The sequence below is a fragment of the Mesoplodon densirostris genome, chromosome 12, assembly GCF_025265405.1.
Source record: "Mesoplodon densirostris isolate mMesDen1 chromosome 12, mMesDen1 primary haplotype, whole genome shotgun sequence".
In the NCBI taxonomy this organism is placed as follows: Eukaryota; Metazoa; Chordata; class Mammalia; order Artiodactyla; family Ziphiidae; genus Mesoplodon; species Mesoplodon densirostris.
Genome location: NC_082672.1, coordinates 54,791,030 through 54,812,718, shown reverse-complemented (window position 1 = coordinate 54,812,718; position 21,689 = coordinate 54,791,030). Strand labels below are relative to the sequence as shown.

General features: G+C 35.4%; 1 protein-coding gene across 3 annotated transcripts in view; it reads right to left on the bottom strand.

Annotated features, from left to right (window-relative positions):
• Positions 1–21,689, bottom strand: part of HACE1 (HECT domain and ankyrin repeat containing E3 ubiquitin protein ligase 1) — a 93,302-nt gene that overhangs the window by 1,883 nt on the left and 69,730 nt on the right. For all 3 annotated transcript variants that reach the window (XM_060115001.1, XM_060115002.1, XM_060115003.1), the window contains 3 exons: positions 13,672–13,803; positions 6,947–7,045; positions 6,598–6,668 (listed from right to left, as the gene is read on the bottom strand). In XM_060115001.1, coding sequence (XP_059970984.1) covers positions 6,598–6,668; positions 6,947–7,045; positions 13,672–13,803 — 302 coding nt within the window. The remainder of the gene's footprint in view (positions 1–6,597; positions 6,669–6,946; positions 7,046–13,671; positions 13,804–21,689) is intronic.

Genomic DNA, 21,689 nt, shown 5'->3' with positions numbered 1-21,689 from the left:
CTTAAATATATGGCCAAATGATTTTTGACAAGAGTGCTAAGAACCTCCAATGGAAAAAGGACAGTCTTTTCAACAAATTTGTGTTGAGAAAACTGGATATCCACTACAAAAAAATGAAGCTGGACCCGTACCTAACACCATATACAAAAAGTTAACTCAAGATGAATAAAAGACCTAAATGAAGAGCTAAAACTATAAAAGTCTTAGAAGAAAATACAGGGGAAAAACTTCATGACACTGGATTTGGTAATGATTTCTTGGATATGACACCAAAGGCACAGGCAACAGAAGAACAATCAATTAGACGTCATCAAAATGAAACACTTGCGTGCCAAAGGACACCATGAACTGAGTGAAAATGTGAGCCACTGGAGAAAATATTTTGAAATCATAAATATGACAAGGAATTAATACCAAGAAAATATATAGAACTCCAACTTAACAACAACAAAAAATAGGGACAATTTTTAAAATTTAAAAAATAGGGACAGGACTCACATAGACATTTCTCCTAAGAAGATACACAGATGGCTTATAAGCATTCGAAAAGATGCTCAATCAACATCACTTGTCAATAGGGAAATGCAAATCAAAACCTCATTGAGATAACCACCTCATAGGCATTAAGATAACTATTAAAAAAAAAGATCACTAGAAAATAACAAGTATTGGACAGGACATGCAGAAATTGAAACCCTTATGCAATTGCTGGTGGAAATGTAAAATTGTGCAGCCACTGTGGAAAACATGATTGCCGTTTCTCAAAAAATTAACCATAGAATTACGGTAAATATCCAAAAGAACAGAAAGTAGAGACTCAAACAGATATTTGTACATCCATGTTCATAGCAGCATTACTCACAATAGCCAAATAGTGGACTCAACCCAAATAACTGTCCATGGATGAAAGGATAAGCAAACTGTGGTAAACACATACAATGGAATACCATTCAGCCTTTAAAAGGACATATGCTACAATATGGATGAATCTCGAGGACATTATGCTAGGTGAAATAAGCCAGTCACAAAAAGACAAATAATGTATGATTCCACTTACAAAAGGGACCTAAAGTAATCAAATTCATAGAGGGACTTCCCTGGTGGTGCAGTGGTTAAGAATCCACCTGCCAATGCAGGGGACCCGGGTTCGAGCCCTGGTCTGGGAGGATCCCACATGCCACGGAGCAACTAAGCCTGTGCGCCACAACTACTGAGGCTACTGAGCCTGCGCTCTAGAGCCCGCGAGCCACAACTACTGGGCCCACATGCCACAACTACTGAAGCCCGTGTGCCTAAAACCCGTGTGCCTAGAGCCCGTGCTCCACAGCAAGAGAAACCACCACAATGAGAAGCACGCGCACCACAACGAAGAGTAGCCCCCGCTAAACGCAACTAGAGAAAGCTTGCGAGCAGCAATGAAGACCCAACACAGCCAAAAATAAATAAATAAAAATAAATAAATCTATTTTAAAAATTATAAAATTCATAGAGACAGAAAGTAGAATGGTGGTTGCCAGAGGCTGGGGGTAGGGGAAATAGAAAGTTAGTGTTTAATAGGTACAATTTCAACTGAGAAAGATAAAAAGCTCAGGAGATGAATGGTGGTGATGGCTGCACAAATATGTGACTGTACACAGAACTGTACACTTAAAAATGATTAAAATGTTTAATATTAAGTATGTTTTACCACACACACTAAAAAAAAACCTGTCGAATAATGCACCAGGATTTTCTGTCTGAAATCACAGATGATATGTTTACATTCACAGGGAAAAAAAAAACAATCCAATATAAATAGATCTCTTCCCAGCATTTTTCTTTTCTAGCTGGGAAGTAGTTTGGTTGCTATTAAACACTTTATTGATGAAATGCCTAAGCTTACTTTAGAAATCCAAGTGAATGTTAAAAGGATGCCTGCATCTTGCTAACAAAACACTAACACATGAGCAATTCCTACTTAGGGAAAGAGAATATCTAAAGACCTGAATATGTCTGTAAACTGAAACATTACTTTCTGTATATTTACCCTTTGCCTAAAAAATTAGCAAAGGTGACCAAAAATGAAAAGGAATAAAAGGCAAGCTGTTTTCAATTTCCTACAGAGGCAGACTTTAAAAACAAGTATTCCACTTCAGCAGGACAAGGTGAGAAGATGAGCCTTGAGACTGATTCTTACACAAATTATAGCACAGTATGTCAATAACAGAATGATCAATCTAATGTCTTCCATATAAATAAATTTTGAAAAATAAGCTTAAAAAATCAGATGATCCCCCAATTTTCATATCTAAATTGCAATTATTCTGTAAACTGATATTCACAAACAATCTCTGAAACCTTACTCCTCTTCCTCTAAACTACAATGACTGGGCCCCATACTTGAAAAACCAGTGGATCTTAGCTAAGATTATGGCTCATCAAGCTTAAGCATGTATGAGAAAAATAAATGGTCTTTGGTTGAGTATTATGACACCTGACATATACAATGTAAAATTACAGTTAATAAAAATGAAATATTTCTATTTTATACACAAAGAAATAATCAAGTCTGACTTTTATTATTCTTAAGAGATAATGAAACAAGAGTAAGACATTTAAGACAGCCTTGTAGATAAACAAAATATTGTCACCACCATAAAAATATTTTAAAGTTACTGCTGATACAGATTCTTGCTTCTACAACTGGAACACATTTGACTCTTTAGTAAGATTCTTTTAAATTATACTATGGACACAGAGAAAGACATTCTACAATCTAAATATAAATGATAGAATTTTCCAAAAAGTGGAAAAAAAAAAAAACCACACTCTAAGTCTAGAATGGCAAATGCTATACCTATTGATAACTGGGTCTAGTGTAAAAGGAAAGTTAAGGTTTAAAAGAACTTAAGGGCTTCCCTGGTGGCGCAGTGGTTGAGAGTCCGCCTGCCGATGCAGGGGACACGGGTTCATGCCCCAGTCCGGGAGGATCCCACATGCCGCGGAGCAGCTGGGCCCGTGAGCCATGGCCGCTGGGCCTGCGCGTCTGGAGCCTGTGCTCCTCAACGGGAGAGGCCACAGTGGTGAGAGGCCAGTGTACCGCAAACAAAACAAAACAAAACAAAAAAAACAATAAAAGAGCTTAAGACTTAGTTTGAATTCAAAACAAGGACTCCATGTAGACTAAGTGCCGAAAAGTGGATTCTTCAACCTGAAGGTAAAGCTTAGCTCCATGTAGTTTCCCCTCAGCTTCCTTGGCTTCTACTCTTTTTTTTAAACCTCTTTATAACTGCTTTACAATTGTGTGTTACCTTCTGCTTTATAACAAAGTGGATCAGCTATACATATACATATATCCCCATATCTCCTCCCTCTTGGCTTCTACTCTTTACCCACATCCTTCATCAGTTTAAATGGATTCGCAGCTACACTTCTCGACCAATTAAATAGTAAACAGTGCAGTTCTTTTCAGCATTGCTAACCATGACTGCACTATTGACACGGGAGACGTACTGTGTATTACTAATCGAAGTGTTTTTTATTCTACAAGAGCAGCAATCTAACAGACATTTTTAGTACTAAAGAACTTGAATAATTGTTTCCTACATCTTAAAGACTCATACCAACTGAATCATGAAGGAAAATATAATAATTTATTAAATGGTGTTTAAATATAAACTGCTTAGAAAAATAATCAAAGAGCCCTGCCTTATAACATAAACCAAAATAAAGTCCAGATGGCTTAAAAATTGGTATGTAAAAACAGAAACTACAAAAAAGTTACAGAAAAAAAGGTAGATAAACATATATATACAAAATCTCAGTAGGGAAGAATTTATTTAAAAAAACAAAAGGAAAGTACTGATAATCAACTTGCAACCTAATTTAGCACTTTCATTATATAATTTTATAAATTAAATTTATAATCTAAATTACAGGGAAATCTGTATGTTTAACTTAATATAATTAAAAGGCAAATGATAAACTGGGAAAGATATTTGCAGAGTTAATGTCCCTATATATACAGAACATTTAAAACCAAATTTTTGAAAATGATGGTAGAATAATGTGCAAAAAATAAAGGAAATCCACACCATACAAAGTATACATATATGAAACTATGAAAATAAAAATAATTATATCCTGTATTGATAGAATAAAAGAAATAGGCTGAGGTGAATCCTGATATTTTTCTGAAGGTTAAATGAACAATGTCTCAGGGTTATAAAAATTTATATACGTTTGTATCTAAAAATTTCCCTTCTAAGAATTTATCCTGTATTTTTATCCTATATATCCTATATATTACATTTATCCTATATTTATAAATAATCAAACTGGGCTGCAAGTGTATAAAGCATAAGAATTTCTTATTTGTTCAGCATTATTCATAAGCAGGAAAATGGAGCAATAAAGGACAATATCAATTAAGGGAGGTCCACAGACTGAAGAATAGACGGCCATTTAAAAAACTAGATCTATAGGGCCTCCCTGGTGGCGCAAGTGGTTGAGAGTCCGCCTGCCGATGCAGGGGATACGGGTTCGTGCCCCGGTCTGGGAGGATCCCATATGCCGCGGAGTGGCTGGGCCCGTGAGCCATGGCCGCTGAGCCTGCGTGTCCGGAGCCTGCGCGTCCGGAGCCTGTGCTCCGCAACGGGGGAGGCCACAACAGTGAGAGGCCCGCATACCGCAAAAAAAAAAAAAAAACTAGATCTATAAATGAAACAATTTTTAATGATATATTGCTAAATTCAAAAGTTATAAAATAGGAACAATGTTTTTTAAAAATAAAAATTTATATATGTGAGAAAAATTCTGGAAAAATAACCAAAATTTTAAGTGATTATATTCAGAGACTAATATTAAAGGTGATTTTTTAAAAATTTGAATTGTCTAACCTTCCTACATAGAAAAAATAATTTTTGTTAAACGCTTTTTTTGTTTGTTTTTGTTTTGCGGTACGCGGGCCTCTCACTGCTGCGGCCTCTCCTGTTGCGGAGCACAGGCTCCAGACACGCAGGCTCAGCGGCCATGGCTCACAGGCCCAGCTGCTCCGCGGCATGTGGGATCTTCCCAGACCAGGGCACGAACCCGTGCTCCCTGCATCGGCAGGCGGACTCTCAACCACTGCACCACCAGGAAAGCCCTTAACGCTTTTTATTAAATTACTCAAATCTCTAGGTATTTCTGGCACTAAGTAGCCAAAAAAAAAAAAAAAAAAACTGACAAGATTTTCTTTCATCTTTAGTGTATAATCTGTGAATAATTCATGTTTTATTTATTCTTTGCAATTAGGTATATAGTATATATTTTTCTAATTATATACCTTAAAACTAAGAAAATACAGCAAAATATTAATAGTGTTATCTCTAAATAGTGTAATTACTTAATGGGATTTTCATTTTCTTCTATCTATAGTCTCCATTTTCAAAATTTTCTATAATAGTTACAAACTACTTTAAAAATAAAACAGTTGACTTTAAATTACATATATATAAGATATATATTCACACTATGTTTTTAAAACAGGTAGGAAAAAAATAAATACATCAAATTATTTACAGTGCTTATTGCTGGCAGGTGATGGTTTTTCTATTTCTTCTAATTTTCTGTGTTCCAACTTTCTTAGAAGAACCATGTACATTTATAATGGATTGACTGAACTATATTTTCATAAATAGGACACAGATGAAATTCTAACTTATCAAGAATGAAAATCAGGAATTCCCTGGTGGTGCAGTGGTTAAGAATCCACCTGCCAATGCAGGGGAAACGGGTTCAAGCCCTGGTCCAGGAAGATCTCACATGCCGCGGAGCAACTAGGCCCGTGAGCCACATGTACTGAGCCTGTGTTCTAGAGGCCGCGAGCCACAACTACTGAGCCCACATGCCTAGAGCCTGCGGTCCGTAATAAGAGAAGCCACCGCGATGAGAAGCCCGCGCACCGCAACAAAGAGTAGCCCCCGCTCACCACAACTAGAGAAAGCCCATGCGCAGCAATGAAGACCCAATGCAGCCAAAAATGAATAAATAAAAAATTAATTAATTTAAAAAAAAGAATGAAAATCAGACCTTTTCTTTTACATCTTTCAGAACTGTAAGTTAAAAGATGTTTAAATCATCTAGTTTTCTAATATCTATGATATTTAATTGGTTCCAAAAGTAGACTTTTCCAAGTGTGGTATCACAAATTATTTTTCAGGCCACAAATCTTAAGACTTTAAAGTTTGATAAGAATTGAAGAAAAACTGCTGTGTATGGGTATTATTATGTGTTGTGTGCGTGTGTGTGTGTGTTGTCCCAGCAACAAGTGTTGGCTACTATCGCTGACTTATCTGCAGAATGAAAAGACTACCAAGTTATAAAATATAATGTACATGCTGATAGTTCTGATTGGAACAGTTTATCTTTTATACCTTAAATAAACATTTATTGAGCACTACTGTATGTTTTAACTTCAATGCCTAAATAAACCTTTGTTTAATATCTAAAAAAATGGAAAAGGAGGTGAGAAATTGATAATTCAGAGTAATAATTCATTTTGAGTTGTATATGTCTAAGCCATTAGAAATGGAATCTATTAAATTATTTCCACATTATCATAAAAACACTTCTTACCTGCCAGTAACAAACTGCAACAGAAGAACTCTCTCCTCTGGAGTAATATCTTCCACAACTTCCCAGAACCACTAAAAACAACAATAAAAAACTTAGCTCATATTTCAGAGCAACTGCAGGCTTCTTAGTACCAGAGAAATATGCAATATTCATAAAGCATATTTAATCCATGAAACTCATTTATCAAAAAAAGATTTCATACAAAGCGTTCATATGCAATTCCCATGAGAAGATTTAGGGAAAAACTTTACTTTCTTAATTAATGTAGGTTTTCATCAAATAGTGCTGAAAAGCTTACAAGATTAAATACCAAAACTTAACTTCATTCTAAGCTCTAGAGAGACTTTACCTGAATAACTGGATCTTCTCTTTCATAGCCACTTGTGTATTCAGTATTTTTTATCCAATCACTCACATCAATTTCTGGCATGCCAGAAAGCAGTAGCTCCTTTGGGGAAGAAGAAAAATATTTCATTAATCTTCTCTGGAAAAAAAAGTGATTACATTTAAATAGTAAATTTGCCTTAATTAGAAACTAATCCCATGTAAAACTGATTTATTTTTGTAACAGTGTCTGTAAATCATCAATAACAAGTACTACCTGAGAGAGAACCCCTGATACTAATAATCTCAAATATTGTGAGATGTGGAAATGTCTCTACACTGATACAATTTAATTAAAACATGAGATAAGAGTTCACCTTTATATAGAAACACATATGCCACAACAGTTTATATGTGCAATAATTTTGTGAACATTATTATCTTTGGTTTATATGTATTTTATGAATTTGTTAAATTCTATAAAAATACTGTACTCTCAGTATGAAAATGAAAACAAAGACCTAAATAAATCTGGGTTAAGCAAAGGAAAAGATCAAGAAACCCTAATCACTAGAAAAAAAAGGAGTTATTATAATAAAAATAGTTATTATTTTTAAAAAACCAAAACAGATTTAATCCTTTGAAGAACTCTATTCTGGAATAATTCCAATCCAACTTTCAAGTCAAATTTCTCCAAGGTGAAAAAAAAATGCAATTTTCCTACTAATGACTTTTGGTATCCTTCTTTTTTCCAGGAAGATCATCAAACAAACAAAATATCAATCCAAAAACTAAGAATGAAATTAATAATGGCAAAAGTATTTACCATCACGTTCCCCAAGAGAAAAGAGAACATGAGAAAGGCTTGTCCAAATCTCTGAATCAGCCCGTATTTCAGTTGGATGTGTTTACACAGTAAAGTGAGGTAATAACTAGCCTAAGCTTAACACCAACAAGCCAGAACAGCAGACTTTGTTACTGCAGAGATAGATACCATGTGGTTCAAAATCACTTCTCCTACAGCAACTCCTCATAATATATACCTGCCTAGTATAGAGTATGCTCTGAAAAATACTAATGAAGGCCAATGTAAGGTGGTGTCTCAGAACTCTTGGGTGTTTCTGGGATCTATTTAAGGAGTGTGCAAGGTTCTCCCTTTTCCAACATATCTGAGGCTGGATTTTCTCCATATAGTTCAACCAAGCAACATATCACAACAGATTATAAGCAGAAGCAGATATGAGAACCCAGTTTCTCCTATTAAGCCAGATGTTAAAGAAACTTGCAAAGATGTAAAACAATGCCACTTCTCCCACTATTTTTGTTTTATTCTGGAAAATGCAGTTTTAATTTCTTAAATGTTTTATTTATGTTAATATGTAATGAATTGTTATTTTTATGTGAATTAATAAAAAATTTTACATTTCTGTTTGAATTTCAAATACAGTTAAGTATCAATTACTATAAACCACATAAACTCTTTTCTTTTAAGGGGTCCTAAGACCAAAAAGTTTGAGAACTGCCTGTCTAGGGTGTGTTTCAGTCCTCCTTGCCATAGTATTATAAAATACTTTAACTAGATGAAGGCATTCTGGTAGGGTGCATTTTATCACCCCCAAATACATTGTCCATCTTCCTTTGCACATTCTGTGCCCCAAGAGGCTGATCCCTGCAGACTGGCTCTCTTGCCTGTTGGTTTCAGGTTGGGCTCCATCACTGGGAAACAGGCAGGAGTCTGCAGGTAAGAGTATTTTCTGCTCCCTCCCTGCTTCAGTACATCTTTGCAGTAGCTATGTCTCCTCAACTAGAGCTGCCACCTGGTGGCCCCTGGTGGTTCAGGCTCTCACCAGGCTCCTCACAGTAATTCCTCCGCTTGTCTTCAATTCTAGGGGTGATAAGGCTTTCCACTGTTGCTATTCTCTGGATGCCTCGACCATATCTTGTTTCTTCTTAACCTGCCCATGCCTCTTTAAGTTCCTTCATTAAAGTTTCTTTATTTGAACCATCTGGGGAAAGTCTGTTCCCTGGCAGTACCCTGACACAGATCTGCCAAAAGGAATATGGACGACTGTTACATGTTTCTTACAACCCATGAGTTTAATCCTCTTCCCTTCTAGGCTGAAGATAAGCTTTTAATAATATTAAGTATGCTTTCATTGTTAATAATTGTGAATAAAAATGAGTGAGACAATATTCTCTCAAGAAATTTGAAGCATTTCATGAACATCATATGTTATAACTTTGTGAAGAGGACAAAAGATCTTTACTATCCCATTTAACACCTGGGCAAAAAAAGTTATTAAACTATGGGCTTCCCTGGTGGCGCAGTGGTTGGGAGTCTGCCTGCCGATGCAGGGGACACGGGTTCGTGCCCCAGTCTGGGAAGATCCCACATGCCGCGGAGCGGCTGGGCCCGTGAGCCATGGCCGCTGAGCCTGCGCGTCCGGAGCCTGTGCTCCGCAACGGGAGAGGCCACAACAGTGAGGGGCCTGCGTACCGCAAAAAAAAAAAAAAAAAGTTATTAAACTGACTGAAAACAGTTGAAATGGGAAGTCCACAATACAAACTCCATATGCATATAACAAGAAGATTTTAAATCCCAATCAATAATTTATTTATTATTTTTTAATATATATATTTTTTAAAGTTATATATTTATTTATTTTTGGCTGTGTTGGGGCTTTGTTGCTACGTGCGAGCTTTCCTCTAGTTGCGGCGAGCAGGGGCTATTCTTCATTGCAGTGCACGGGCTTCTCATTGCGGTGGCTTCTCTTGTTGCGGAACACGGGCTCTGGGTGCGTGGGCTTCAGTAGTTGTGGCTCGCGGGCTTAGCTGCTCCGCGGCATGTGGGATTTTCCCAGACCAGGGCTCGAACCCGTGTCCCCTGTATTGGCAGGCAGACTCTTAACTACTGTGCCACCAGGGAAGCCCCTATTTATTTTAAGATTTTTTTGATGTGGACCATCTTTAAAGTCTTTGTTCAATCTGTTACAATACTGTTTCTGTTTATGTTTTGGTTTTTTGGCCCTGAGGCATGTGGGATCTTAGCTGCACCCCCTGCATTGGAAGGCAAAATCTTAACCACTGGACCACCAGGGAAATGACAAAATAACTGAATTGGTCTGTTGGAATTAGGTACAACATATATAACCCATAAACTAATAGTCAGAAACTGAGTCATGCAGGTGTTCACAGCTCTTAGCTTACCTAGAATTTACATGACTCAGTGTTTTAATATCCTGGTACCACCATGGATAAACTCATAAGCAGCACAGTATGGCAGGACAGTCCCTCAGACATTTGAGGAACCCCTCAACTGTAATAATGTTATAGATATAGTAATCACAAAATGTTGTCACCATTTTTCAACCTGATGATCATCCCTTGACTTGAGACTGCGTTCTGTCCACAAATGGATGAATACACATCCAGTTAAGGACACTGATGCTACTGGATACCTTCTTTTCACTAAAACTCTAGAATCTAACCAGTATCCTTTAACTCTGATGAACATCTAACTTAGATGTTTGCACCAACTTTTTAAAAAAGTTTTCTATCCCAGTGTAGCAGAGCCCTTTCCTACGAAAGACACAAAGTCACACCAAAGGTTCTAAAACCAAGTCCTACTTATATAGTTCATGCCACTGAGAGGCAATACTGATGAAGAGAGACTGGGCTGTGGTCAGAGACCATGGGTTCACAGTCTGGATGTAACACATACTCTGTGAACATGAGCAAGTCCCATACCTTCTTTGGCCTAGTTTTCCTAATCTGTAAAATGGGAATAATAAGTTACCTCAGGGGTCTGATGTGAAGGTTTTAAAAGTTAATACACATGAAGTACCTGGCAAATACTAAGTGTTTAATAATAATAATTATCATCACTGCATAAGTAAGCATCATGCCAACAACACTGCTATTCCAAAACAATCCCACCATCTGAATCAGCTCAACTTAGTAAAGCCAGGGTAGAAGACAGACTAGGAACCCTGACCTAACTTCTAATGTAAGAACCACAATTAAAAACTTACCAGTAGCAAACCTAAATGTAAAAGACAAAGGAATAAAGTTTTCAGAAGAAAATACAGGAAAACACTTTCATGACCTTGGAATAAGAAACAATTTCTTAAACAGGACACAAAAAGCTCCATTCATTTAAAAAAAAAAAGGGAAGAGAAAAAAACAAGTGATAAACTGAACTGCGTTAACACTAAAAACTTTTATTAGTTAAGAGACACCAGAGTAGGAGATCTTCATAATACATATATCTAACAAAGGCTCCTATAAAGAATATATAAAGATTCCTACAAATCAGTGTTTAAAAAAAACAGAAAACACAACAGAAAAATGGACAAATTACTTGAATAAACACTTCAAAAACAGAGTATACAAATGGCCAATAAACATATAAAACACACTCAATCCCACACTCAATACCAGGGAAATACAAATTAAAATCACCAGGAAATACCACTACTATTCCACCCAAATGGTAAAAATAAAAAAGACAAAAATATTAAATGCTGTTTAGGATGCAGAATACCCAGAACTCTCATAACCTGTTGGTGGGAGTGTAAACTGACATACTGCTTTGGAAAACTACTTGCTAGTATCTACCGTAATGGAATAAATGCACCCCCTAAATCCCAGCAATTCCACTCCAAGATATATAACCTACAGAATAGCCTGAAACTGAAAACTACCCACCAAATGTTCATCAAGAGTAGAAAAGACAAAAAAAAAAAAAAGTATATTAACACAATGAAGTACTACAGAGCAATGAAAATGAACACATTACAACTGCTTGCAATAATACATATGATTCTCACAAACAAAAAGCTGCGCTAAAGAAGTCCAATATATTCTAGGTGATTATTCTATTTACATTAAGTTCAAAAACAGGTAACCTAGTCTATATTATTAGAAGCCAGGAGAGTGGATACCCATGAGGGGTCAGAGTGACTGGAAGAGGACATGAGAGGGATCTGGGGTGTTAGGATTTCTCAGTTTCTTGATCTGGGCGCTGTTTCATGGGTGTATACAGTTTGTGAAAATTCATCAAGCTATACATTTACGATACATGTACTTTTCTCATGTATATTGTAGTTCAATAAAAAGTTTCATTAAACTCAGTATCAGTAAATTATGAGGCAAGGTTTTTGTCAGTTATTTGTGTTGTTGCTATTTGTTTTTTATACATAGGTCCAGAAAATAATGTAATTTTCTGCTTAACAATTCATAAGTACTCCTCCATTTTTAAATACTAAAAATAGTAACTTTTATGGTTATACAAAAACTAGACAAGTCTATGCTAAATAAAACCATTCATCTTAACCGTAAAAACACAACAAAAAAACCTCAAAACTGACATTTAGTGAAACTAAGTCACCATGGACTTCAACATTATTTAGCAAATTTTGTCCACTACTATACTAAGACATACTATGAGTGATAAATTGAAAATACTGGTATATGTAAAATTAACTGGTACACACCAATGTACTTATTCATATATTAAAATGAAAGGCATAGGGTGAAACTAATTTTATGAGACAGAATAAAAGCCAAAGGATACTTTTCCACTGATCTAAAATTTATTATTCCAAATTTTAAAATTTTTTATTCCAAATCTAAAATTTATTATTCCAAACTAAGAAAGCAGCCGTACTCTATTTAAAATATTGTGTGGTTTTATTAAGGAGTTAGACAACTCAAAGAGCTTACAAATAATTTATTACCAAAAATAAAAGAGAAAAAAGGAAATGGGGGAAAATGCAGACATAAATCATATAAAATCAGAAATCCTGTTAGATCACAGTGAAGGGCAAGCAAATTAAAGAAGCAAAACAAAACATTCATTAGAGACTAGGGGCCAGCAAAGACAGTGGACTCCATACATGGTTAAAATGGAAAATTATAAAATTATATACATGATGAAATAAGAAGCTGGAGAAGGTAACAGAAATACAACAAGAAAATCCCTCAATCAATTTTTCTTTTTGGAAAAAAATAAAAGGTACAAGAAGTTACTATCAGTATCCTTTACCTCATACAGCCAAACAAAAAATTTAGAAATAATGTGAATATTGCTTTTGGGAAGACTGGCCTTCAACATCTCCCATGTAGAATACTTTGGAAATACATTCCATTTTTCTTTATCACAATCTCACTCCATTCCACATTAAGAAATTGCTAATCTGGTTATTAACCTTAAGAGAAGCACAATCACAAATCTTATACCTCCCTAAAAATCAACATTAAACCATAATGTCTTCTACATTATTCCATTCATCATTGTGCTCCAAAATTATTTCTAAACTACATCAATTGGAGTTTTGTGTTGTTGTGTTGCATAACAACAAAAGAACTGATGTTTGGGACTTCCCTGGTAGTGCAGTGGTTAAGAATCCACCTGCCAATGCAGGGGACACAGGTTCAAGCCCTGGTCCGGGAAGATCCCACATGCCACAGAGCAACTAAGCCTGTGCGCCACAACTACTGAGCCTGCGCTCTAGAGCCCACGAGCCACAACTATTGAGCCTGTGTGCCACAACTACTGAAACCTGCGCGCCTAGAGTCCACACTCTGTAACAAAGAGAAGCCACCGCAATAAGAAGCCCGAGCACCACAACAAAGAGTAGCCCCCACTTGCCGCAACTAGAGAGAGCCCGCGTGCAGCAACAGAGACCCAACACAGCCAAAAATAAATAAATAAAAATTTTAAAAAAAAGAACTGATGTTTTTCCTTACCAATTCATATTCATCAAAAAGTTGTATGAGGGAAGGTGGAATGAACATATGAAAGCCCTGTAAAAAAGCATTAATCTGAGGCTGAATGGCTCTTGTCATTCGAAGTTCAGTGACAAGCTGGACATACTCCGCCTATTAAAAAAAAAAAGTTTCTGTGATGATTTCTTTTTAATTTCACGTAATTAAGACACGATTGGTATAATCATTTCTCATTTAAGAGATAAAGGTTTAGAATTAATTTGGCAGAAATATTCATACATCTCAGCAAACCAGTAATCTACCATTCACTAACCTGTTGAGGCCAACATGCTAAGAATCAATCACCCAGGTTTCTCTCACACCCTCTATCAGCAAGTGCTATCAGATCTACCTGAAAATACATTCTCAGTCAGACCTTGTCTCACCACGTCCACTTTTAGCACCTTGGTCCAAGCCGCCGTCATCTCTCACCTGTATTACTGCAACATCTGATACCACTGCTGCCTCTGTTTGCCTCTGTTACTGCTTCTTCACCACCCCAGAGTGACTTCTTAAAAATACGTACAGATTTTTTATATATAATTCAGATCCCATAACCCTCCTTCTCAAAACCCTACAATGACTTCCTAGGACACTTGGAGTGAAGTCCAAACTCCTTTCCTAGTCCATAAGGACCTAAATGACCCAGCCTCTGCCTTGCTCTCTCATCTCATTTCCTTCCACTTTCCCCTTTGCTCCCTCACTCTATCCCCCAAACACAAGCTTGCTCAGGCCTCCATGTCTGTATACTTCCTGGTTTCTCTGACTGAAATCTCTTATTAGACTGTAATCTCTCTGCAAGCAGGGGCTCTGTTTTGTTTACCAGTATATATCCTCAGCTCTTAGAAAAGAGGCTGTCACTTTGTAAGTGTTCAACAAATAATGTGATGAATGCATACATTCTACAAATTCATTTAAAACACACTTAGAACCTGATAAAAAGATTCATTTAACTGTAGCCTATTTGATGCTGAGTTAAGGTAACCTATTTTCACACATTTTCTTTTAAAATACACATCTTTATCATCAAGAACAGTGTCTCTTAAAATTTAACTAGCAATAAAAAATGTATTTTGGCTCAAACAAAATGAATTATCATCACTCTCGGTATATAAACCCTACCACTGTTATTATTCATATATTTTAAATTACATCTAAGTGAAACTTTGAGAGTTAAAAGCAATATGCTGTATATAGTTCTCACCTCCCAGGAACGAATGCTCTAAACACAGAGGAAGAAAACCTATTTTAAGCCCCTTCCTTTAATATATATATATATATATATATATATATATATATATATATATATTTTTTTTTTTTTTTTGGCACTAATCTGATGCTCTGTTCCCCCCGCCAAAAAAACGTCAGGCACTGAGCCAGCAAGTTATACATGATTCTGGCTATTAACTCTCCATACATCTCAGACCCACAGAATTGTCACAATGGATTACTCACAGCCCTCCCCAAACCCTGCATGGCTCCTTCTGCAATCTGGCATGAGGAAAGCTACTGTCTCTGCTATTCAATCTACTCCCACCCCAAATCCCACTCCCATCTGCCCAAAGGTTTTTCTCCATTGTATAGGAATTAATCCGTTTCTACAAGTTACATCCAGGTAGTTACTAGAGAGAGGGAAATAGAAATGTATGCCAAACAACCAAACAGAAACACAAACTAAATTTTCAGGATCCAGTCTAAAAAAATAATATATATAACACACTTCCAAGTAATAACCAGCAATGATTTCAGCATTAACACATGATTATCTTTTAACTGATGTCTGTTCTAACTAAACTGCTTAATGAACATACTAAAATTTTTCTGCTCCATTCATTCATTAAAATTATATATTTCTCTCAAGACGTTTTGCTTTTATAATCTTAAGGTACTATTCACTAATAATCATTCAAGACCTCAAATTATGAAGCATGAACTGCTCAAGTACACTTTATTTTGATTTGCCATTGTATTCCATATTTATCAGAATAGTACACACTCTTTTCTATCAATTAATTCCTATTATTTCCTCATACATTCTATTTTTAAAAATTAATTTCACAAATATACTAATGTCCCCTCTAATATTATTTCCCACGTTTATCTTTGTAGCTCTGTCCCACAGTTATTGGATATCAATTTGTGAAAAATCAGCTCCTCCAGATACCAGTCTCCACATTAAGTTAATTTAAATATGGACAAATCTTGGTCTAAATTATTTCTCAGTAAAATAAACCCTAGCCATCACAAAGTCTCCTGAGTTGTTTGGTAAAGTTGAAAGACAACTGTGTTTAAGAGGAAAAAAATCTGAATCCAGCTGCTTCTAAAATGTTTCCCTGCCTCCTTAAAGAACACATCCTCAGAGAGAATAACACACCTTAACATGTTCTTGATGACACAATTATTACTATGAACATCCACCATTATCATACACTAAGATTCTGACGGTTCATACTGTACAGAAATACACTGGTTGCATTCCCACTACCTACTAAGGCATCGAAGTGACTGATCCACACACTTCATGCCCTTGAGTAACTACATCAAATACCTTAAATGCTCTAAGGAAACAGTCAACATGTAGATGACAATCAGTCCACAAAACACTGGCATAAAGAGTTGCTCAAATAAACATTAAATATAAAGGAAACCTAAAATCCCACTTCATTCTAAGGTATTTAAAGAGATGATATAACTTGGGTGTGGGGGGTATTTTTATCCCCAACAGATGCATATGTGCTCCCACCTGAGTTGTACTGTTAATTCTTTGAGGGCGTAAGATAATACCACATGCCACAGAAGTAAACTGGAGAAATAACTATACTAAAGAATCTGAGTTAGTACCTGTTCTGGTGAAATAGTTATGTTTATAGAAAGCTTTCAACTTACAAAGCCTCAGCATAGAGATAACAAAATAAAAAAGAGCCTTAGCAACTTTTTCCTAGCTCAACCTCTGAGCCTCATAAGTGATACAAGATAGGTAAGCAAAGAATAAGTGCCAAGGGAAAAATAAAAACACTAAGATTGAGATTCAACTTTCAGATATTACGTTCCAGTTAAATTGCATGCCTAGTTATAGAAACATTTTGTTTTAATTATCTCCTAGTCTTCTGAATGTGTGCAATGAATAATATCACCCCTTGGAAATCTTCCTTAAAATTTAACTTCCTTTCAGGCTTTGAATCTAAATTATGTCTTCTTAGGAGGAGTGGTGGTAACGCTGAAAATTGACACCTTTTTTTGGAAGCTATTTTTCTTCTTGAAAATTTTTTCACGATTTCTTGAAAGATATATATATATATATAAACCATGTTTACTTAACTAATAGTTAACTTTTAATAGTGAAAGCAAAATGTTCTTATCTCAAGTAAGCTGATAAACTTGGACATACTTGTAAAACTGTTTGAAATAGTTATTTTTACTTTTAAATTAACAGTTTAAAATGGCATTATGACTGGCATAATTTAATTCACTGTTTGAATATAAATCCTTTAGTAATAAAAGCTTCTTTCCTGGGCTTATCCACTTGATTATTATTGCTCTGGTATGTAAGAGTTTTCATTGAAAATTTCTCCACTGAAAACTCAAAGGATACCAGATTTCTTCTGCAGGAATAAGTAGATATAAGAAAAAAGAGAGGCACATTTTTACAATGTAACATTTTCCAATAATTTATCCTTTACCAATATATTCTTATTTTTAAGGTCACTAATTAGTTATAAAGATAAAAATCCTATTACATCTGATAAAAATCCTGATCAAAATCCTATTACATCAGTTCCCGTAGAACAAATTCAGTCATTGAAAACAGTGACTCTTCAGGTTACCATTACAAGGATTTGGTGATTTTTAAAGTGAATTTTTAGAATATACCGACTAAAATGCAGAGAAAAGTATGTTCTCCTTCAATGACAAAAAGATACTAAAGATACTTTAAAACCCAATCTAAAAATACATACATACACTCAATATGGAGAACATTAGACCTAAACTGTTTTAAAAGTTTTCAGAGTAATAAAAAGATCTCTCGGGGCTTCCCTGGTGGCGCAGTGGTAGAGAGTCCACCTGCCGATGGAGGGGACATGGGTTCGTGCCCCGGTCCGGGAAGATCCCACATGCCGCGGAGTGGCTAGGCCCTTGAGCCATGGCCGCTGGGCCTGCACGTCCGTAGCCTGTGCCCCGCAACAGGAGAGGCCACGACAGTGAGAGGCTCGCGTACCACACACACACAAAAAAAGATCTCTCATAGTATACTTTCCTGAAGATACACATAGGAATCCACTTTAAGTCAATAATCTATATAGACAAGCTTGTATTTTGTACTTGGATGGGTATCAAATGTGCTTGTATGTGAAATAAATCAAATTAAACTAGCAATAAAATATAAGGTATTAACCAAATAAAACTGAAATGGAGGAAAACATACTAAATTTTTTAATTGAAGTATAGTTAATTTACAATGTTTTGTTAGTTTCAGATGTACAGCAAAGTGAGTCAGTTATATATATATATGTATATATATATATATATTCTTTTCCATACTCTTTTCCATTATAGGGTATTACAAGTATTGAGTATAGTTCCCTGTGCTATACAGTAGGTCCTTGTTATTTTATATATAGTAGTATGTATCTGTTAATCCCAAACTCCTCATTTATCCCTCCCTCCCCATCCTTGCCCTTTGCTAACCATAAATTTGGAAAACACACTAAATTTGTATTTGCTACCTTGTTCATATTCACTGCCTTAGTAAATGAGAGGCCCAGCAGTTACACAACCATACAGACCTCGATTTAAACCGAGGGTCTACCAGTTACCAATTTTGAGCCTTTAGACAGTTATTTAACTGTCTATATTCTAAAGAAATATAGTGTCATAGTTACAAGCTCAGGCTTGAAATTTATAGACTGTCTGAATTCAAAACCACCACTTATTAGTCTTGTGATTTGGAGGAAAGCTACTTAACCTCTCTATGCTTCAGTTTCCTCACCTGTAGAAAGGGGTATCTATACCTCATAGGATTGTTTAAGTGTAAGTTAATACACATAAAGCACTTTTAACAGTGCCTAGCACATTATAAATACCTAATAAATGTAAGACGTTTTATTATTAAAGCTGTTCCCACACTGAATGAATACAAATAACTATCTCAAAAGGCTGTTATAGTAAATGAGAAATGCATAAAGAACACAACTCGAATAAATGAAATATACACAAAGTACTCAATAGGCAGTGGCTATTATCATCACTAGAGAATACAACTGATGTGATGAGGTTGATGACTAGGAGAATGATAACACCACCCATCATTCTAGAGCCCATCCACCAAAGTGGCTCATCCTGGAGTCCTTCTTTTTCACCTTCCCAAACAGCTAATTACCATGTTGTATAAATTCTACATCCTCAAAAGATGACTCATTTTCTCCATCTTCACTGCCACTGTCTTATAAAATCACTCATGCATGCTCCCCAGAGCAACGCCACAATCACCTATCAGTTGCCCTGACTCCAATATTGCCCCATTTCAACCCATTCTTCACACTCCAAGCTCAGATTGGTGTTGTTTTTCTTAAAAAACATAAATTCAGTCATGTCAGTGCCCTCTACAGCATCTGCAACCATCCCTAAGCCTTCAGAATAATTTTCAAATTTCTAATTGTGGAGGCAAAATCTTTCAGAATTTGGTCCCTGTCTACCTCTCCCACCTCATCTTTTCCCACTCATTTACTTTGCAATCTACGCTAAGATCTACAACTCTGACCTACCTGTGGTTCCCCAAACATACCATGCTCTGCCATCTCTGTGCCCTTCTATAAGCCCAGAACATTTCCTTCTCCCCTTCCTCACTCCTACCTGACCACTTAATGCTTCTCCTCTGTAACTCAACTTCCATGCCACCTCCTCCATTCCCTGATATCCTGTCCCATCTCACCCCATTTTGTTCTCTCCCAGACTTAATGAACTTTACGATTAGTATGGTAAAAGTGCTGTTAACACTTAAAAGCCACTGAGCTTACTCTTCAGTACCAAGAGCTAGAACTGAAGGTCTAGCAAAAATATGTTACTCCTAACTTAAGGTTTTATGGTTCCACAATTTTATCGTTTGGTCAAGAATTTAAAAGTCAAAGTGAAAAGTTAAAGCAAAACTTTTTAAAATGCTGAAAATACTATTTAAATGTAAATGTTCAGCTCCTGGTAATTCAGCCATTTTCTAAAGTGAAACCAAGTGATCTTATTTTTTCCTCTAGATTTTAAAACAAATCATTGACAGATATAAAATTAAATTTAAAAGAGAATTTTATTTCAAATATGGAACTAATATATACTTTTCTGCCTACATTACTTGTATTTATTAATATACTTCTTTTTAAACAAAGGTATTTTATCTATTTGGTTTCAGTCTATAATTACCAAAGCCTTTCAATAAAACTTAGGAATAAATGACTCCCCCATGTGGAGATTAGCTTACATCGACTTTTTCCTACTAACACGCTTGGCAAGTCACTTAAGCTTCAATATGCTTAGAAATTCTGAAGTTGACGCCAAATGTGACAATTATAACTTTATACCTAAAGTTAAGTAAGTAAAAGGCTGACCCTAGAGTAACAGAAAAAGTTCATGACAGAAATGTATGTTAAAATATAACAATAACACCTCTGAAGAACACGGTTTGAAAATTGTATTTGTAAACTGAATAATTTAACAATTCTAAATCAAGTGATCAATTTAAGATATTAGTATGTTTTTAAAGATTTTTAATTTTAAAAAATCAGGTTGCTTATTGCACAAACATTAAATGCTTAAGCATCAACAATTTGATATACAATCACACTTGACCCTTACTAGTAATATTAGAAAAATGAGAGGCTCATTTTATTGTGAGAAATGTTTGTATCCGAAAAACAAAAGCTGAGAATTAACATATTAGTGATTGAGATCCTGCTTTTACCTCTATATTACTGAACCTCATCATCAAAGTTAGCCTGTCATTAACAAAACAATGTCTATAATATAGTTAAATTAAAATGTGCTAAACTTAGAAACAAAACTTCCAAGCTCTTTAATGTTACAGCAATATTCCAGCCTCAGGCTAGACTCATGATCAAGCCTCAATGTAAGTGTATTCTTATTTGTTATTATTTATTAAATATCTTCCTTCTTTCTAGATTTTAATACAAAAACACAAAGGCAAAAGAATAAAATACATATTTAAAAAATCTAAACAAAAAATCATGTCATATGGAAGAGAGGCTGTTAGGAGATACAAGTATAAATATAGCTATCTACGATGCCAATTGTTAATGACCCTTTCCACTTTTCATATATCTGAGAGGACTGACAAATCCAATCACCAGAGAGTGTATTCACAGATAGGAATCATGTATGAGATTCTCTCATGAAAAGCAATCACTTGCTTATAATGAAGATTTTATGACTTCATTACCCCTAATTGAGAGGAGGTATCCATTGTAAAATAAAATAATAAATGCACTATGAAGTGGACAATCTAATAATTAGAAGATTTTTTAAATATTTCCATTCACTGGCAAGTTCATATAGATTCAAAAAATTATTTTAAGCATTTTACTATTTTAATCTTCTAGAGTTTAATGTGACTCATTATATTAAATCAAGTAAGATCTACCTCAGTGTGATCACTTTTACTAACAGGATGAAGAACCTTAGACTTGAAACTAGGAGACCTGGGTTTTGGCCCCAGCTTTACCATTAACTCTTGAGGCTTCAGTGTCCTCAGGTGTAAAGTGAGAGGGTAGACTAAAACTTTACTAAGTATAGATGTACAAAAACTCAGGTCCTGATTTTATATTCAAAAACTAAAGTTATTTTTTTAATATGTACAGTATCTAAGTTTCAAAAGGTAAAATTACATAGCTTAATTTAGGTCTTCATTCCTATAGATATGTGAAACCTAGGAACCTATTTTTATAGAAAACTATCCAATAAAAACTAACTTTTGTGTTGTGTTTTTCAGTTTAAAAAAT